Source organism: Schistocerca gregaria, chromosome 10, assembly GCF_023897955.1.
Source record: "Schistocerca gregaria isolate iqSchGreg1 chromosome 10, iqSchGreg1.2, whole genome shotgun sequence".
In the NCBI taxonomy this organism is placed as follows: domain Eukaryota; kingdom Metazoa; phylum Arthropoda; class Insecta; order Orthoptera; family Acrididae; genus Schistocerca; species Schistocerca gregaria.
This window is the reverse complement of record NC_064929.1, coordinates 79,063,705-79,083,704: the sequence shown is the minus strand read 5'-3', so window position 1 is coordinate 79,083,704 and position 20,000 is coordinate 79,063,705. Positions and strand designations below refer to the sequence as shown.

Below are 20,000 nucleotides of genomic sequence, written 5' to 3'. Positions count from 1 at the left end.
GTGTTTCAGTAAGAAGCATCCTCTGCCATATACTACCCGTACTACTGTACGGCTGAACAGATACACTTATTTGTATCGCTGAGACTGTATGTGAATGAACACGAGGGCTCAAACATGCCTTCCCACGTGGTCGCCAACTGTCAGTCCATGTTTGTTTATGCAGTGGTGCCCCCTTTCCAATACACTGCACAGTGATTCGCAAAATATGAAATGGAGAGACCCGGCAGCGCCTGGAGATACCCTCGTCATACTACAGGTGAGAAAACGCGTGACCTGCAACATAGGTTCCCACGTGGTCGCGTAGTACCGGCTGGCTGCACAGTGTCTTGTGAATACGGCTGAATCTTCTTGAAACCGTTTGCACGTGTTTCAGTAAGAAGCATTCACTGCCATATACTACCCAGTGGTTCGCAGAACATGTACGGCTGAACAGATACACTTATTTGAATCGCTGAGACTGTAGGTGAATGAACACGAGGGCTCAAACATGCCTTCCCACGTGGTCGCCAACTGTCAATCCGTGTTTGTTTATAGAGTGACGCCCCCCTTTGCCATAGACTGCACAGTGATTCGCAGAATGTAAAATGGAGAAATCCGGCAGCACCTGGAGGTACCCTCCTTTATACTGCAGGTGAGAAAACTCGTGGCGTGCAACATAGCTTCCCACGTGGTCGCGTAGTACCGGCTGGCTGCACAGTGTCTTGTGAATACGGCTGAATCTTCTTGAAACCCTTTGCACGTGTTTCAATAAGAAGCATCCTCTGCCATATACTACCCAGTGGTTCGCAGAACATGTACGGCTGAACAGATACACTTATTTGAATCGCTGAGGCTGTAGGTGAATGAACACGAGGGCTCCAACATGCCTTCCCACGTGGTCGCCAACTGTCATCGCGTGTTTGTTTACATCGCGGAGCGGCTGCCCCCCTCGCTGCGGCGGCGGCAGCAGGACGGGCGCGGGCCAGCCTCGCGCTCGCCGGTTCATTCCCCCACCTCCGCCCCCCCTTCCCCTCCCCCAGTGCCACCCTGCCCCCCTTCCAGAGTGCTGTAGCTCTCTTCGCAGCCCGTCACGGCGCGATCCGCCAGTCGCCGCCAAACCATGACAGAGACGGGACAGCCGATTCGCGGGGGCGGCAAGTCGCCGGCGCAGGCGGCGGAGGCGGAGGACAAGCCGCGGGCGCCGCTGTGGAGGCGGGCTCTGGCCAACGTGACGGTGGAGCCGCTGGTGGCCGGCTACGTCATGCCGTCGGTGCTGGCGTCGCTCGCCACGCAGAACCTCAACCTGCAGAAGGCCTGCTCCGTCAACCTCGCCTTCAACGACACCGTCTGCGACGCGCTCGCCCTCAAGGAGAGCGCCGCCTACCAGGAGCAGGTTAGACGCCCCTACCGTCGCAGCTTGCGATGCCTCGTGCTGATTGAACCACCCTGCCAGACTCGAAACTGTGTCCACATGTGATCCTCCCATCTACTCACAAGGGAACCTCCCCATCGCACCCTCCTCAGATTTAGTTATGTTGGCACAGTGGATAGGCCCTAAAAAACTGAACACAGATCAATCGAAAAAACAGGAAGAAGTTGTGTGGAGCTATGTTAAAAATAAGCAAAATATACAAACTGAGTAGTCCATGCACAAGATTGGCAACATCAAGGATACTGTACGCTCAGGAGCACCGTGGTTAGCGTGAGCAGCTGCGGAACGAAAGGTCCTTGGTTCAAATCTTCCTTTGAGTGAAAAGTTTTATTTTCACACCATTATTATCTGTCCGTCCGATGCGAGGTAACTCAACACCGACTCCAAGTAAGTCCTCGGCACTTGTTCGTGACGTCACGTCAGCTAGGCATACTCATAATGGTGGTGTCTCCCTGTCTGACACAGGAAAATGTGAAACTACTTGTGGTAGTTGACCAACACACATTGTTCTCAGAGATTTCTGCAATCAATTAATTGTGCAGTTCATTACACTTCTTAACAAATAGTGTACAGCTGAACTTAAATTTCCACCTGTTTTAAGGATTGACATAGAAAAACAACTTCATGGTCCAGAAGCTACAGAATTTGAGCTTCTTTACCTTACTGGGTTGCTTTTACAAGAAACTGTGAACATATTGGTGCTCTTCTTTAGGTATCTTGGTTGACTATGGGGTGAAGAGCACTGAACGTTAATGAAATATCTTGCGATTGTACATGTTGGGGGAGGGGTGGGGGCAGAAGAAGAGGCAAAAGAGAGATACTTGTTTTAACAAATAATTTTTTTTTATCTTATAAAGTTCCTCCTTTCAGTTGCAAGAGGGGAATATATATCTTTTCTAATGTGCATGTTTAAAAAAGTTAACTCAGCTATATTTTAGATATATGAAGCTATTTTGTTTACTGTTTAGAATTCCTTTCGTTGAAACGGACTGTAATCTATTGACTGACAACAGTTGGACATTTACACATGTAAATTAGCTCACATTTGCAGTGACGATATCAAACGAAAATAAATACATAAATAAAAGCAACGAGTTAATTCTAAGAGGGTTGGGGGTAAGTTTCGATAACAAAATGGATCAAGTAAATATAGTAACTTGAATGTAAAATTTCCGAAGTTTGCAATGGGGCAAAACATCTTCTCATATTGATCTACATTTGTTTCGACAGGTTTGAGCAATACAGAACTCTGATCTTCATTTGTAGCTTTACCATAGTAAGAAAATCTTTCATCTAAATAAAACTGCAGAATCCAAAACAATACCAAACATTTTCTCCAAAAATAAGAGATTTGTACTGATAAGCACGCCCAGGCGTTTCTGCCTGCAACAGACCTGGCGTTCGCCGTGCCTAGCTGACGTGACGTCACCAACAAGCGCCGAGGCCTCCCTTTGAGTCGGTTTTGGGTAACTGCGCCGTTGTATGGGGACGCTACAGCTAAACGAACTCTTACGTTTTCATCACTTTATTGGGAGTGATTATCACATCCACAAGAAAATCTCAATCGGGCAAGGTAGAAGGATCTTTTTACCCATTCGCAAAGTGTACAAGTTAGGTCGGTCGACAACATATTCCTGTAATGTGACGTACATGCCGTCACCAGTGTCGTATAGAATATATCAGTCGTTTTTTCCTGTGGAGGAATCGGTTGACCTATGACCTTGCGATCAAATTTTTTCATCTACATCTACATGATTACTCTGCAATCACATTTAAGTGCTTGGCAGAGGGTTCATCGAACCACAATCACACTATCTCTCTACCATTCTACTCCCGAACAGCGCGCGGGAAAAACGAACACCTAAACCTTTCTGTTCGAGCTCTGATTTATCTTATTTTATTTTGATTATTATTCCTACCTATGTAGGTTGTGCTCAACAAAATATTTGCGCATTCGGAAGAGAAAGTTGGTTACTGAAATTTCGTAAATAGATCTCGCCAACACGAAAATCGTCTTTGCTTTAATGACTTCCATCCCAACTCACGTATCATATTTGCCACACTCCCTCCCCTATTACGTGATGATACAAAGCGAGCTGCCCTTTTTTTTTGCACCCTCTCGATGTCCTCCGTCAATCCCACCTGGTAAGGATCCCACACCTTTGGCTCGTCTTCCCCACAATGTTATCTATGTGGTCTTTCCAGCTGAAGTTGTTCGTAATTTTAACACCTAGCTGCTTAGTTGAATTGACAGCCCTGAGAATTGTACTATTTATCGAATAATCGAATTCCAACGGATTTCTTTTAGAACTCATGTGGATCACTTCACACTTTTCGATATTTAGAACTACTTAAACCTAACTAACCTAAAGACATCACACACATCCATGCCCGAGGCAGGACTCGAACCTGCGACCGTAGCGATCGTGCGGTTCCAGAATGTGGCGCCTAGAACCGCTCGGCCACCCCGACCGGCTCCTTCGAGTGAAAAGTTTTATATTCAGACAATTATTATCTGTCCGTCCGTCCGTCCGATGCGAGGTAACTGCGCCATAGCAGGGGGACGCTATACGTAAACGATCTCTTATGTTTTCTTCACTTTTTTGGGAGTGATTATCACATCCAGAAGAAAACCTAAATCGGGCAAGGTAGAAGAATCTTTTTAGCCATTCGCCAAGTGTACAAGTTAGTTGGGTCGACAACATATCCCTGTCATGTGACACACATGCCGTCACCAGTGTCATATAGAACGTATCAGACGTGTTTTCCTGTGGAGGAATCGGTTGACCTATGACTGTGCGATCAAATGTTTTCGGTTCCCATTGGAGAGGCACGTCCTTTCGTCTACTAATCGCACGGTTTTGCGGTGCGGTCGCGAAAAACAGACACTACACTTATTACAGTGAACAGAGACGTCAATGAACGAACGGAGAGATCATAACTTTGCGAAAATAAAAAAAGCAAACTTTTCACTCGAGGGAAGACTTAAACCAAGGACCTTTCGTTCCGCAGCTGCTCACGCTAACCACGGGACCACGGCGCTCCTGAGCTCATACTATCCTTGATGTTGCCTATCTTGCGCATGGACTACTCAGTTTATAGAATGAAATTTTCACTCTACAGCGGAGTGTGCGCTACTACTACTCAGTTTATATATTTTTTTCATAGTTCCACACAGCTTCTTCCTGTTTCCTTGATTGATCTGTGTTCAGTTTTTCAAGGCCTATCCACTGTGCCAACTTATAGCTAAATGTGAGTGGGCTGCGATGGGGAGTTTCCCTTGTCAGGTATCTAGCTACGTCTCGTGGTTTTCATCATCTGAAAATAAGACGCACTAGAGAACGTGGTCCTCTTTTGGGCGTGCGTAGTGATGATAGATAGGCCTACCCTGCCCATCTCAAACCTGAACTCTGCCCCTCTCTGCTCTGATGCTCTCATCTTGATACCTATCCAGCCACGCCTCACGCTTTTGAACCAAATATGAAGCTAGGAGACTCCAAATTAGGTTATCAACTGGCTAATGGACATGTATAGTGATCACATAGAGACAGACCTAACCTGCTAGAGTCAAACCTGTACCCAGTCCTTCCAAAGGGTCTCATCTACTCATCCAGATACATTTTATGGTTTTCACTCAAATCTGGAAATACAGAAACCACAGTAGGTGACCCACTCACTTTTGGACATGTAAAATGATCACATAGTGAGAGATCTACCCTGTTCAACTTAAATCTGGACCCCACATTCTACAGGTGATGCTCTCAACTACATACTTATCCAGACATGTCTCACAGATTTCATCCAAATGTGAAAGTAGAAGGCCCCAAATGAGGTGCTCCGCTGGCTACTCGACATATACAGTGATCACACAGTGACAGACCTAATCAGCTAGACTCAAACCTGTACCCTGTCCTTCTACAAGTCGTGGTCTCATCTACTCACCTATACAAGAATGTATTATTGTTTTCCCTCAAATAAATAACCAACACCACAGTAGGTAGTCCACTGGCTTTTGGACATGTACAATGATCACATAATGAGAGATCTACCCTGCTCAACTTAAATCTGGACCCAACATTCCACAGGTGATGCTCTCAGCTACTTACTTATCCTCATGTCTCACAGTTTTCATCCAAACGTGAAACTACAGGACACCAAATGAGGTCGCCCACTGGCTACTTGATATGTATAGTGATCATATAGTGACGTACTTAACATGTTACTCAAACCTGGGCCCTTCCCTTTCGCGGGTGATGCTCTCAATTACTCACCTATCTAGTCATGTCTTATGGTTTTCACGTAAATCTGGAAATAGAGACCCAAACGATGTGATCCATTGACTTGAGGATATGTATTGTGATCATATAGTGATAGACCTACCCCCTGGACTGCATCTAGACCTTTTCCTCTCACGAGTAATACCCTCATCTATTCATCTACCAATGCATGTCACATGGTTTTTGACCCAAACCTGAAACGGGGATACCACATGAGATGTCACACTGGCTTTTGGACACGTTTCCAAGAAAAATGGAGATTAGGATGGTGTGTTAGAAAGAGTTTTCTAAAGAGGTGCAGTGTACCTATATGATATCTGCCTGCGGAGTGTAAGGTGGGGAAGTGTGTCCTGTAGTGACATCCTATGCTGTGCTACGATTGAGTCTTGAAATTCAACTCTTTCTTTTTGCAAAACGACGCTCTCTCTTACTGTCCTATGCAGGCAAACCACAGGTGTTTAGCCCCAATCTTGAAATAAGCTTAATAATACGCTACGATTCACTGGAAAAACTATTGAATGCATATTCTGGAATGCTAGGGATCGAGAAGTAAACCCACAACAAGTATTTAAAAGAAACCATGTCTTATGAGCTTGGCAAAGTTTGTACAGGGAATAGAGAGCGTAAGTTAGCCCTCTGGTGAAGCAGTCGTACTTGTGACGCAGGAAAGATCTGCGTCTTTGTCAATGTATATACACCGCAAGTCGCCATAAGGTGCATGGCGGAGGGTACCCTGTACCACTACTAATAACTTCCTCTCCTCTTCCGCTCGCAAAGGGAGCGACGGTGCAGTCCTAATTTCTCGCATCTTCTCTTCGCGGTATTTGCGCGAAATGTGCTTTGGCGGCGGCAGAGTCGTTCTGCAGTCAGCTACAGATGCCGGCTCTGTAAACGTTCTCAATACAGTTTCGCGAAAAAGAACATCGTTTTCCCTCCAGGAATTCTCGGTTATGTATACGCAGCATGTGATCGAACTAGCGGTAATAAATCAAACAGCACGCCTTTGAATTTGGGGCCCGCCATTAATCCGACCTAATGGGGTCTCAAAGATTAGTGCAGTACATAGGAATTTGTGAAGCTAGTGTTTAATATCCTGTTTCCTTTCTGATGAGTCACAGTTTCCTAGAATCTCACCAACTACCATCCCTAAGTAAACTCAACAAACAATAACTAACGTAACTACAAGCTCGTTCCATTTCATATTGGTTTGTAAGATTACTCCAACATATTGAATCGATGAGCAATGTCAAGCTGCACATTTTCTGCATTTTTGTCTGAAACAATAGCCTGCACTATTTTTTTTCTTTTTTTGAGTCATCAGTCAGAAGAATGGTTTGATGCGGCCTGCCACGAATTTCTCTGCTGAGCTGTCCATGTCAGAGTAGCACTTGCGACCTACGTCCTCAATTATTTGCTGCATATATTCCGATCTCTGTCTTCCGCTACAGTTTTTGTCCTCTACGTCTCCCTGTAATACCATGGAAGTTATTCCCCTGGCGTCTTAACACATGCCCTATCATCTTGTGTTTTCCACATATTAATTTCATCCCCGCTTCTGTGCAGAACCTTTCCGGTCCTTACCTTATCAGTCAGCCTAACTTTTCAACAATCTTCTGCAGCACCAAACCACAAATGCTTCGACCCTCTCCTCCTACAGTTTCGCGAAGTCTGTGTTTCACTAACGTACAGTCCTGTACTCCAAACTTACGTTATCATAAATTTGTTACTCAGATTGAGGCCTATATTGGACACTAGTAGACTTGGCTAGGAATGCCCTTCTTTCCCATACTAATCAGCTCTTGATGTTCTCATTACTCCGTCTGTGCTGGCCGTTGTGGCCGAGCGGTTCTAGGCGCTTCAGTCCAGAACCGCGCGACTACTACGGTCGCAGGTTCGAATCCTGCCTCGGGCATGTTGGTTAGGTTTAAGTAGTTTAAGTTCTAGAGTACTGATGACCTCAGATGTTAAGTCTCATGCTCAGAGCCATTTGAAACATTTGCTCCGTCTGTAATTTGTTATTTTGCTGCCTAGGTAGTTAATTCCTTAACTTCATCTACTTCGTGACCACCAATCTTGATGTTAAGTTTCTCGCTGTTCTCATTTCTGCTACTTCTCATTACTTTCTTCTTTCTTCGATTTAGTCTCAACGCATATTTTGTACTGATTAGGCTATTCACTCGATAAAACAGATCCCGTAATTCGTCTTCACTTTCACTAAGGATAGCGATGTCATCAGCGAATCGTATCACTGATATCCTTCCACCTTGCATTTTAATTCCACTCCTTAATCTTTCTATTATTGCCATCATTGCTTCTTCGTTGTACAGATAGAGCAGTAGGGGCGAAAGTCTACACCCCTGCCTTATACAATTTTAAATCCGAACACTACGTTTTTGTCGAAAGTTAGTGTATCTTTTTTTAAAAAAGAAAAAATTGTTCAAAAAATGAAATCATCTTGAAGAAACAGAACTTGAGGAAAAATAAATTCTGCTTGCTTCGCTCTTGTGCATGTTGTATTTTACCCCTCACTCCCTACATTTTACCGACTATTTTTCTCAGAATATCGTCGAACGCTTTTTGCACGACGACAAATCCTATGAACGTGTCTTGATTTTTCTTTCGTCTTGCTTCCAACGCCAGAACTGCCTCTCTGGTACCCTTACCTTTCCTGAAGCTGCCCGCCACTAAAGCTCTGTTCGAAAATTACCGAGTTGTTTTTCATACTCATCTGCATCAAGTTATATTTTTCCACGTTTAGAGCTAGCTGCCATTCCTCACACCAACTAGAAATTTTCTCTACGTCATCTTATATCCTCCTGCAGTCACTCGACTTCTACGCCTGACGAAAACTTGCCGTCGAGGACAACATACTGGGTCCTATTGCATAAGACGTCTTCGAGCCACTCGCGTATCTAGGAACCTGCTCCGTATCTTCGGGCCTTCGCTAGCAGTCTACAGTGGGGCGTGATGTCAAACGCTTTCCGCAAAGTTACAGCTCTGGCCATTAAAATTGCTACACCGAGAATAAATGCAGACGATAAACGGGTATTCATTGGACAAATATATTATACTAGAACTGACATGTGATTACATTTTCACGCAATTTGGGTGCGTAGATCGTGAGAAATCAGTAGCCAGAACAACCACCTCTGGCCGTAATAACGGCCTTGATAAGCCTGGGCATTGAGTCAGAGCTTGGATGTCGTGTACAGGTACAGCTGCCCGTGCAGCTTCAACACGATACCACAGTTCATTAAGAGTAGTGACTGGCGTATTGTGACGAGCCAGTTGCTCGGCCACCATTGGCCAGGAGTTTTCAATTGGTGAGAGATCTGGAGAATGTGCTGGCCAGGGCAGGAATCAAGAAAGGCCCGTACAGGACCTACAACATGCGGTCGTGCATTATCCTGCTGAAATGTAGGGTTTCGCAAGGATCAAATGGAGGGTAGAGCCACGGGTGTAACACATCTGAACTGTAACGTCCACTGTTCAGAGTGCCGTCAGTGCGAGCAAGAGGACACCGAGACGTGTAACCAATGGCACTCCATACCATCACGCCGGGTGATACGACAGTATGGCGATGACGAATACACTCTTCCAATGTGCGTTCACCGCGATGTCGCCAATCAAGGATGCGACCATCATGATGCTGTAAACAGAACCTGGATTCATCCGAAAAAATGACGTTTTGCCATTCGTGCTCCCACGTTCGTCGTTGGGTACACCATCGCAGGTGCTCCTGTCTGTGATGCAGCGTCAAGGGTAACCGCAGCTACGGTCTCTGAGCTCATTGTCCATGCTGCTGCAAACGTCGTCGAACTGTTCGTGCAGATGGTTGTCGTCTTGCAAACGTCCCAATCTGTTGACTCAGGGATCAAGATGTGGCTGCACGATCCTTTACAGCCATGCGGATAAGACGCGTGTCATCTCGACTGCTAGTAATACGAGGCTGTTGGGATCCAGTACGGCGTTCCGTCTTACCCTCCCGATCCCACTGATTTCATATTCTGCTGACAGGCATTGGATGTCGACCAACCCGAGCAGCAATGTCGCGATACGATAAACAGCAATCGCGATAGGCTACAATCCGGCCTTTATCAAAGTCGGAAACGTGATGGTACGCATTTCTCCTCCTTACACGAGATATCACAACAACATTTCACCAGGCAACGCCAGTCAACTGCTGTTTGTGTATGAGAAATCGGTTGGGAACTTTCCTCATGTCAGCACGTTGTATGTGTCGCTACCGGCACCAACCTTGTGTGAATGTTCTGAAGAGCTAATCATTTGCATATCACCGCAGCTTCGTCCTGTCGATTAAATTTCGCATCTGTAGCACGTCATCTTTGTGGTGTAGCAGTTTTTATGTCCAGTAGTGTAAAATGTGCGATTGGCACTCGCACACTGAGGCTACGACACAGACTTAATCACGTATACATACACTTCATCCATACCGGAAATCGAGGATCTCGGCCATTTTTTGCCTGTTATCGACATTGATACTGGTCCCAGAGATTGCGAGACTTTGGAGAATGTTTTCATTTCCAGTGTGAAGTCGGATAACAAATTAGAAATGAAATGCCATTTTCATGTGATGTAATTACAAATTAACAGTTGTCGGATCTTTTTCCTTGTACTGTGAGAAACATTAATTCTTGCTAAATTCCGTATCTCCAATTGAAGGGGAAGTACCCTATAGATTTTAATAAGTGAGTCTGCGAGTATCAAAATATGCGACATAAATGGCCGTATGTTTTGACTGCATTGACTTAGAAGCTAAACAATTTTTACACCTCCAAACACTTAAACAGCATAATGCAACATGAATTTCACTTGATACATCTTCACGTTCCTAAGGAAAAGGGTTCTTAATAACCGAACCGACTTACAGATAGATAGATAGATAGATAAATAGACAGATGAGTGGGTTTTGTTTTTCCCGGTTGTACATCAACATAAAAGCCGGCCTTGTAGCCGAGCTGTTGTAGGCGCTTTAGTACGGAAGCGCGCTGCTGCTGCGGTCGCAGTTTCTAATCCGGCCTCGGGAATGGATGTGAGTGATGTCCTTAGGTTAGTTAGGTTTAAGTAGTTGTAAATCTAAGGGACTGATGACCTCGGATGTTAAGTCCCATAGTGCTGAGAGCCATTTGAATCATTTACACGCTGCAAACCACCGTGAGTCACTTGGCATAGGTTACGTGCCATCGTTACAGTTATTAGTGTTTCTTCCAGTTCCGTTCACGTATGCAGTGCGGGAAGAATGATTATTTGAATGCGTCTGTGCGCCAAATGGTTCAAATCGCTCTGAGCACCACGGGATTTAACATCTGAGGTCATCAGTCCCCTAGAACTTAGAACTACTTAAACTTAACTAACCTAAGGACATCACACACATCCATGCCCGCGGTTCCAGACTGTAGCACCTAGAACCGCTCGGTCACTCCGGCCGGCAATAATTATTCTCGCCATCACTAAGTGAGCGATGCGTAGAGGGTTGTACCATATCCCTAGAGCAATCATTTAAAGGCGGTTGTTGGAATTTTGTTAACAGGCATTATCTGGATAGTTCATGTCTTTAAAAGTCTGCCAGTTCATTTGCTTCAGTGACACTGTCCCACGGATTAAACAAACCTGCGACGATCCGTGCTTCCCTTCTCTGTATGCGTTCATCACCCCCTGTTAGTCCTGTCTGGTATGGGTCCAACACACTTGAGCAATATTCTAGAACCGGTCGCCCGAGTGATTTGTAAGCAATCTCTTTTGTGGACTGATTACAACTCCCAGTACTTTACCAATAAACCGAAGTCAACCACCTGCTTAACCCAATACAGAATTTTCGTGATCATCCCATTTCATATCCTTACAAAGTGCTACACCGGGTATTTGTATTAGTTGGCCAATACCAACAGTGCCTCCTTGATATTATATTCATAGAATACTGCATTTTTTCATTTTGTGAACTGCAAAACTTTACATTTCTGGGCATTTAGATAAAGTTCCCAATCTCTGCATCACGTTGAAACCTTATCGAGATCTGAATGAATGTTTATGCAGCTTCTCTCAGATAGTACATCATTATAGAGAAATACATTATCCGCATTAACTGATATACGCAGCGGTAAAATGCGTACATATGAAATATGCAAAAAGATATATCATTCAACTTAAGTATTACTAGGACACAGGACTCAGTGTTCCGTTATCTGGAAGAAGAGGATAGTCGGGAGCGATGCAAGAGTCCTGTGTTCCTCAGGGCAGTGTGCTAGGACCACTGTTCCGCAAGAGATAGCTCTACATAAATGATGTGAGGGATGGAGCCTGCTGATCTCTACGATAGATACTATTATATAGAAAGCGATGGCTCGTTAAAACTTGTGTTGAATGTAGAGAAACATGCAGAGCATCAGTGATTCTTGTGACGATTGGCAGGTGACAGGAAAGTGTAACAGGAATCCGGAATGAGATTTTCACTCTGCAGCGGAGTGTACGCTGATACGAAGATTAAAAGTGTGTGCCGGACCGAGACTCGAACTCGGGAGTCGTAGCTGAGATGCTAGAGCACTTGCCCGCCAAAGGCAAAGGTGCCGAGTTCGAGTCTTGTCCCGGCACACAGTTTTAATCTGCCAGGAAGTTTCATAACAGCGCACACTATGCTGCAGAATGAAAATCTCATTCTAGTGTGTTTAGAAGTAGGTGCATCTCTACTCTTTGCTACTCCTAAATATTTGTTTTATTTGCCTGGATAATTGGCACTCATTAATCCTGTGGTCAGAGGACATCGCGCTGTTACGTTTTCTGAAGCACTCGACTGCGTTAAAAACTTGTTTGGTGTCGTTGCACCAGGCTGATAATGTTTCTTTGACGTTAGTGGCTAATGCTGCAGTTTTTACTAGATGTAATTTTGCTCGTAGATAATTGCATCACGTGTAGTGATAGTCATCTTCAGGAATCTGTGTTACGTCTGCCGTGTCCCAGGGGAGTGTGATAGCATCGTTGCTGTTTTTCTTACGTGCTTGCGACTGACTGAGTTGTAATATATGGGGCAGTAAGGTGAAACCTGGACACCCGCTACAACTGGACCATGGGGTGGTTCCATTCAAAAGTCATCACCACACCCGTTAAGAGATTTTTTCGCGCGTGGGAGGTGAGACGATCAGTTTCTGCTTACAAGGGAAACTCTTCAGCGTATCCGCTGTAGATTTAGTGGTAAAATGGTCCAAGAGATAGCCCATGGAAACCTGAACACAGATCAAGCTTATAAAGAGGAAGAAAGTGTACTGATCTGCGGAAAAAAGCAAAATAGAAACAGTGAAGGATGCAACGTCAAGAAGTGCAAATGTAGCGAACTGCAAGAAATCGCTTCGGCGAGATTGGGCGGTTGTGTGGTCACTGTCTTGGACTGCAAAGTAGGAAATCCGTGTCAAGCCTTCTTCCTCCACATCACTTTTTCTTTTCTCTTCAGGAAGTTACGAATTTCCCGTACCCTCTCTGATATTCTCATTCTCCATCTACAGTTCGTGGCAATGTTTATATTATACATCCGTTATGGAATATATTACTATCACAAGTAAATGTGATTAATAGGGAAGGCGAGATACCGCACAGACCTCTTACACAAATGAAAACAACAAATAAACAGGTGTAAACTATGTTATAGCAAGGGAATTCAAGAGTCAAAACTTCCAAAACGGAACATCTAAGCCGTAACATCAGGTACTTGTGTAGAACAAATAGGAGGTACGTATATTAGGAGATCCCTTCCTAACACCTAGGAAACGGGCGTTACACCACGACAGAGACTCAGGTTTAAATACAGCATCAATGACTGGACGGACAGTTCATAATTTTGTGAAGAAAAAAATATGAGCCACGAACGAGATCTCCCCTTTCCCAACTTAACACTGTGACCACATATCCAGGATGTTGCGGCTATTCAAATTCGTTCGCTGTTGCATTTCTTATTGTTGATTCATTGTATTTGGCTTCTTTTTTACACATTTCAGTATGTCTTCTTCCTGTTTTCACGCGCTGTGGCCGAGCAGTTCTAGGCGCTTCAATCCGGAACCGCGCTGCTGCGCGCAGGTTCGAATTCTGCCTCGGGAATGGATGTGTGCGATGTCCTTCTGTTAGTTAGATTTAAGAAGTTCTAAGTCTAGGTGACTGGCGACCTAAGATGTTAAGTCCCATAGTGCTCAGAGCCATTTCAACCAAGTGGCAATTGTGTTTTTCGTAAATAACTCCAGAGACTATTGTTGTTTTAGGAGATACGACATTAGTTCTCTTTTGAGACGCTAAATAAGTTCTATGATGTAGCCAAAGACGTCATTTCAGAATCTGGAACCTGTTACTGAAAATTGCTTTCATAAAAACCACTCGAAAGCCAAGATCGCGCAAAATATTTTTTTATTCAAGACAATAGTGTTAGCTGTCATCTTCAGATCTTAAACATTTTCTTCTTCTTTTTTGTAGTGAAACGTGTTCATTTGACGCTGAACACAAGGTGTCAGGTGGATAATACGTCACACATTATAAACATTTGACATCGATCAAATAAACACGCCGTGTCTTGTCCAAAAGGACATGTCGATAAACAAATCGCTTACATGGGCTTATTACATGATACAAATACAGATCGCCCGCTCTCATAGCGAGAAGAGTCTGAATCAAGGGATGAGAGGAAAGAATTTTTTTCTGACGGGAGCAACTGTTTCTACTGTGTTATTCTGACAAAAGCCTTAAGATCACTGAGAGATGTGAACGTCTGTGTACGTTGAAAAGACGGTAGATGAGACGGCGTATGTGAAAGTAATCGCTCATGCCCACACGTATCAATGACAGCTGTACGTAATATGACCAAACATGGTCAAAGATGAGCAAAATCGCTAAAGTCACAGACACCTCGAACACATGCGTTCAACACTCCCCCAAACATCATTCGTTTCCTGCGAAAGACCTTGAACGATAACATCGCCGTATCCAAGAACTGGAAATATAGGCGTCTGTACAAGTTTCTCTTTGAGATCCAAGGTGAGGAGTTATTTTGTATTGTTATTGTGTATGGAGAGGTAAGAATGGCACACCTAATTGAGCCGATAAAAATCTCCATTTAGAGGACGTAAGACGAAGGAGAGTCAGATGATTAAAGCAGTGGAATCGCAACAAGGACGCGCAAGGCAAGAAATACAGCGGTCCATCACTTCCCTGACAAGTAGTTGAACCTTCATGAAACAGGATAGCTCGCTTACTGTCAACATTCTGCAATCTGTACTGACAAGACTACCAATCATCTCATTACAATAGACGATTCGTTATTCGGCTACGGCGTGTAAGCATTGATGAAACATTCTGATATCAATAGAAATGGTAGTTTTGACCCTTAATATTATCCGATCGTACTCTTTCCAGCTGAGCAATCACGTCATAGAGTCCACGCCGCAGAAATGGCACTCTAGGTTGGGTTGGGTTGTTTGGGGTAGGAGACCAAACAGCGAAGTCATCGGTCTCATCGGATTAGGGAAGGGTAGGGAAGAAAGTCGGACGTGCCTGGAGCGATTTATAGAAATCATGGAAAACCTATATCAGGATCAATTGAAAGAAAAACAGTCCTCGGTCACTATTTTTAACGAATTAACGGGGTTTCAACACTGCTAGGAGTGTCTTCCTCAGAATTTAAATCAAAGAGTGTATTCTATAAGCACTCCGTCTTCAGGCCACAAGTGGACCATCGGGACCATCCGACCGCCGTGTCATCCTCAATGTGGATGCGGATAGGAGGGGCGTGGGGTCAGCACACCGCTCTCCCGGTCGTTACGATGGTATTTTAGACCGAAGGTGCTACTAATCGAGTAGCTCCTCAATTGGCATCACGAGGCTCAGTGCATCCCGAAAAATGGCAACAGCGCATGGCAGCTGGATGGTCACCCATCCAAGTGCCGGCCAAGCCCGACAGCGCTTAACTTCGGTGATCTTACGGGAACCGGTGTATCCAGTGCGGCAAGGCCATTGCCCTAAATCTATAACATGGTCACAGAATTATGACTAAAAACGTTGTTGTTGTTGTTGTGGTCTTCAGTCCATGCTACTCTATTCTGTGCAAGCTTCATCTCCCAGTACCTACTGCAGCCTACATCCTTCTGAATCTGATTAGTGTATTCATCTCATGGTCTCCGTCTACGATTCTTTTCCTCCACGCTGCCCTCCAATACTAAATTGGTGATCCCTTGATGCCTCAGAACATGTCCTACCAACTGATCCCTTCTTCTGGTCAAGTTGTGCCACAAACTTCTCTTCTCCACAATCTTATTCAATACCTCCTCATTAGTTATATGATCTACCCATCTAATCTTCAGCATTCTTCTGTAGCACCTCATTTCGAAAGCTTCTATTCTCTTCTTGTCTAAACTATTTATCCTCCACGTTTCACTTCCATACAGGGCTACATTCCATACAAGTACTTTCAGAAACGACTTCCTGCCATTTAAATCTATACTCGATGTTGCCGGCCGCGGTGGTCTAGCGGTTGTAGACGCGCAGTCCGGAACCGCGCGACTGCTACGGTCGCAGTTTCGAATCCTGCCTCGGACATGGATGTGTGTGATGTCCTTAAGTTAGTTAGGTTTAAGTAGTTCTAAGTTCTAGGGGACTGATGACCACAGTAGTTAAGTCCCATATTGTGCAGAGGCATTTGAACAATTTTTTTATACTCGATGTTAACAATTTTTTCTTCTTCAGAAACGCTTTCCTTGCCATTCGCAGTCTACATTTTGTATCCTCTGTACTTCGACCATCAGTTATTTTGCTTCCCAAATAGCAAAACTCCATTACTACTTTAATGTCTCATTTCCTAATCTAATTCCCTCGGCATCACCCGACTTAATTCCACTAGATTCCATTATCCTCATCTTGCTTCTGTTGATGTTCATCTTATATCCTCCTTTCAAGACACTGTCCATTCCGTTCAACTGCTCCTCCAAGTCCCTTGCTGTCTGTGACAGAATTACAATGTCATCGGCGAACCGCAAAGTTTTTATTTCTTCTCCATGAATTTTAATACCTACTCCGAATTTTTCTTTTGTTTCCTTTTCTTGCTGCTCAATATACAGATTGAATAACATCGGGGATACGCTAGAGCCCTGTCTCACTCCCTTCCCAGCCACTGCTTCCTTTTCATACTCCAAGACTCTTGTAACTGTCATCTGGTTTCTGTACAAATTGTAAATAGCCTTTCGATCCCTGTATTTTACCCCTGCCACCTTCAGAATTTGAAAGAGAATATTCCAATCAACAATTTCAAAAGCTTTCTCTAAGTCTACAGATGCTAGAAACGTAGGTTTGCCATACGAGTATTGAATAAGTATTGCAACACTTCTTCTCTGAAAGCTAACTCGTTTTATTCAGGATTCTAGTACACCATATTGTTCCTCACTCTTTTGGACGCAAACACTCATTTTTGAACATAATCTCCGTTAAATGATATGGCCTTACGCGACCTTACTGGCAGGGCATATATACCCACATGGTACCACTCTATTGCTCGGCATCGGAGGCAGCGTCTTAGTGCATCAATAATCTCACCACCACATACGCACTGCTTCGCTTGGAGTGCATTTTTCATCGAGCCAAACAGATGGAAATCGGAAGGTTCGAGATCCGGGCTGTAGGGCAGCTGCGAAAGAACTATAGAATGCAGTTTTCTGAGTTCGTCCCCCATGCACAGGCTTGTGCTGTCATGCAGAAATTCGTTTGCATTTCTGTGGCGAGAAACATGTTGAGGTCGTTTCTTCAATTTACTGACGATAATACAACACACGTTAGAGTTTATCGTCACACCATGAGGGAGGTTTTAATAAAAAAAAATGGTTCAAATGGCTCTGAGCACTATAAGACATAACTTCTGAGGTCATCAGTCCCCTAGACTTAGAACTACTTAAACCTGACTAACCTAAGGACATCACACATATCCATGCCAGCGGCAGGATTCGAACCTGCCACCGTAGCGGTCGCGCGGTTCCAGACTGTAGCGCCTAGAACCGCTCGGCCACTCTGGCCTGACGATGAGGGAGGACCTCGAACGGAATAATCTAAGATTGTCGGCTTTGAACATTTTCTTTGGAGGAAAGGTGTTGCGGCGCCGTTCCATGGATTACCGCTTTGTTTCCGAATCTAAGAAACGAACCCATATTTCGTCACATGATCACACTGACAGAACCACAGGCACATAGACACAGGCAACAGAGCATGCACAATGTCGGCACTAGTACAGTGTATATCCACCTTTCGCAGGAATGCAGGCTGCTATTCTCCCATGGAGACGATCGTAGAGATGCTGGATGTAGTCCTGTGGAACAGCTTGCCATGCCATTTCCACCTGGCGCCTCAGTTGGACCAGCGTTCGTGATGGACGTGCAGACCGCGTGAGACGACGCTTCATCCAGTCCCAAACATGCTCAATGGGGGACAGATCCGGAGATCTTGCTGGCCAGGGTAGTTGACTTACACCTTCTAGAGCACGTTGGGTGGCACGGGATACATGCGGACGTGCATTGTCCTGTTGGAACAGCAAGTTCCCTTGCCGGTCTAGGAATGGTAGAACGATGGGTTCGATGACGGTTTGGATGTACCGTGCACTATTCAGTGTCCCCTCGACCATCACCAGAGGTGTACGGCCAGTGTAGGAGATCGCTCCCCACAACATGATGCCGGGTGTTGGCCCTGTGTGCCTCGGTCGTATGCAGTCCTGATTGTGGCGCTCACCTGTACGGCGCCAAACACACATACGACCATCATTGGCACCAAGGCAGAAACGACTCTCATCGCTGAAGACGACACGTCTCCATTCGTCCCTCCATTCACGCTTGTCGCGACTCCACTGGAGGCGGGCTGCCCGATGTTGGGGCGTGAGCGGAAGACGGCCTAACGGTGTGCGGGACCGTAGCCCAGCTTCATGGAGACGGTTGCGAATGGTCCTCGCCGATACCCCAGGAGCAACAGTGTCCCTAATTTGCTGGGAAGTGGCGGTGCGGTCCCCTACGGCACTGCGTAGGATCCTACGGTCTTGGCGTGCATCCGTGCGTCGCTGCGGTCCGGTCCCAGGTCGACGGGCACGTGCACCTTCCGCCGACCACTGGCGACAACATCGATGTACTGTGGAGACCTCACGCTCCAGGTGTTGAGCAATTCGGCGGTACGTCCACCCGGCCTCCCGCATGCCCACTATACGCCCTCGCTCAAAGTGCGTCAACTGCACATACGGTTCACGTCCACGCTGTCGTGGCATGCTACCAGTGTTAAAGACTGCGATGGAGCTCCGTATGCCACGGCAAACTGGCTGACACTGACGGCGGCGGTGCACAAATGCTGCGCAGCTAGCGTCATTCGACGGCCAACACCGCGGTTCCTGGTGTGTCCGCTGTGTCGTGCGTGTGATCATTGCTTGTACAGCCCTCTCGCAGTGTCCGGAGCAAGTATGGTGGGTCTGACACACCGGTGTCAATGTGTTCTTTTTTCCATTTCCAGGAGTGTATATGGTGAACAACGCGTCTCTTGCAGCTTCTGCGAGCCGCAGTGGTACGAGCATCTCCATGGTGCTTTCGCGGTTATTAAATGGGTATAATTCATTGACCTTGGCGATATTTGCATAGCAGTTTGAAAAGCTTATAGAAGGCATACAGACACAGATTGAAGCTGACGTTTGTGAAAGGCAGTGAGGATGTCGTGTCCCAAGGGCCTGAGCTGAATGTTCAAACTGTTTGTGAAACCTTATTGGACTTAACTGTTAAGGTCCTCAGTTCCTAAGCTTACACACTACTTAACCTAAATTATCCTAAGAACAAACACACACACCTATGCCCGAGGGAGGAGTCAAACCTCCGCTGGGACCAGCCGCACAGTCCATGACTGCAGCGCCCGACCTGAGTTTCGGGTGGTGGATGCTCTGCGGAATCCACGCTGATTTCTATGGAGACAATTAAATTTTCCCCAGACACATCGTAGCATTGGAGATCACCGTAGGAAACTAAGGACGCCACGTAAGCGAGTAAGATTGTGTACTGGCTTCCCTGTGGACACTTGCCTCGGCCTCTCTTGACTTAGTCGCATACTCCTTGGGTGAGAGGGTTCGTGTTTACTTTGACGAGTTTATGCTAATGTGTGAGGTAATCAGAAAACGATACGCTTCTGCAGCCGAGGTCGCTGTATTATCGCTAAAGCACAACAGCCCGCTGTCCCTTCGTACAGTGGTAGCATTTTACAACTTCAGTGATGGTACACTCATGTTCACAAGAAAATACAATACCTGGAACGAGAGAGATAGG

The 20,000-nt window shown here is 45.5% G+C and overlaps 1 protein-coding gene across 1 annotated transcript in view; it reads left to right on the top strand.

Annotated features, from left to right (window-relative positions):
* The first annotated feature begins 1,041 nt into the window (after positions 1 to 1,041).
* The window catches only part of LOC126293389 (solute carrier family 46 member 3-like), a 479,007-nt gene continuing 460,048 nt past the window's right edge, over positions 1,042 to 20,000 (top strand). Inside the window, exon 1 of the mRNA XM_049986599.1 lies at positions 1,042 to 1,372. Coding sequence (XP_049842556.1) covers positions 1,100 to 1,372 — 273 coding nt within the window. The 5' untranslated portion in view covers positions 1,042 to 1,099. The remainder of the gene's footprint in view (positions 1,373 to 20,000) is intronic.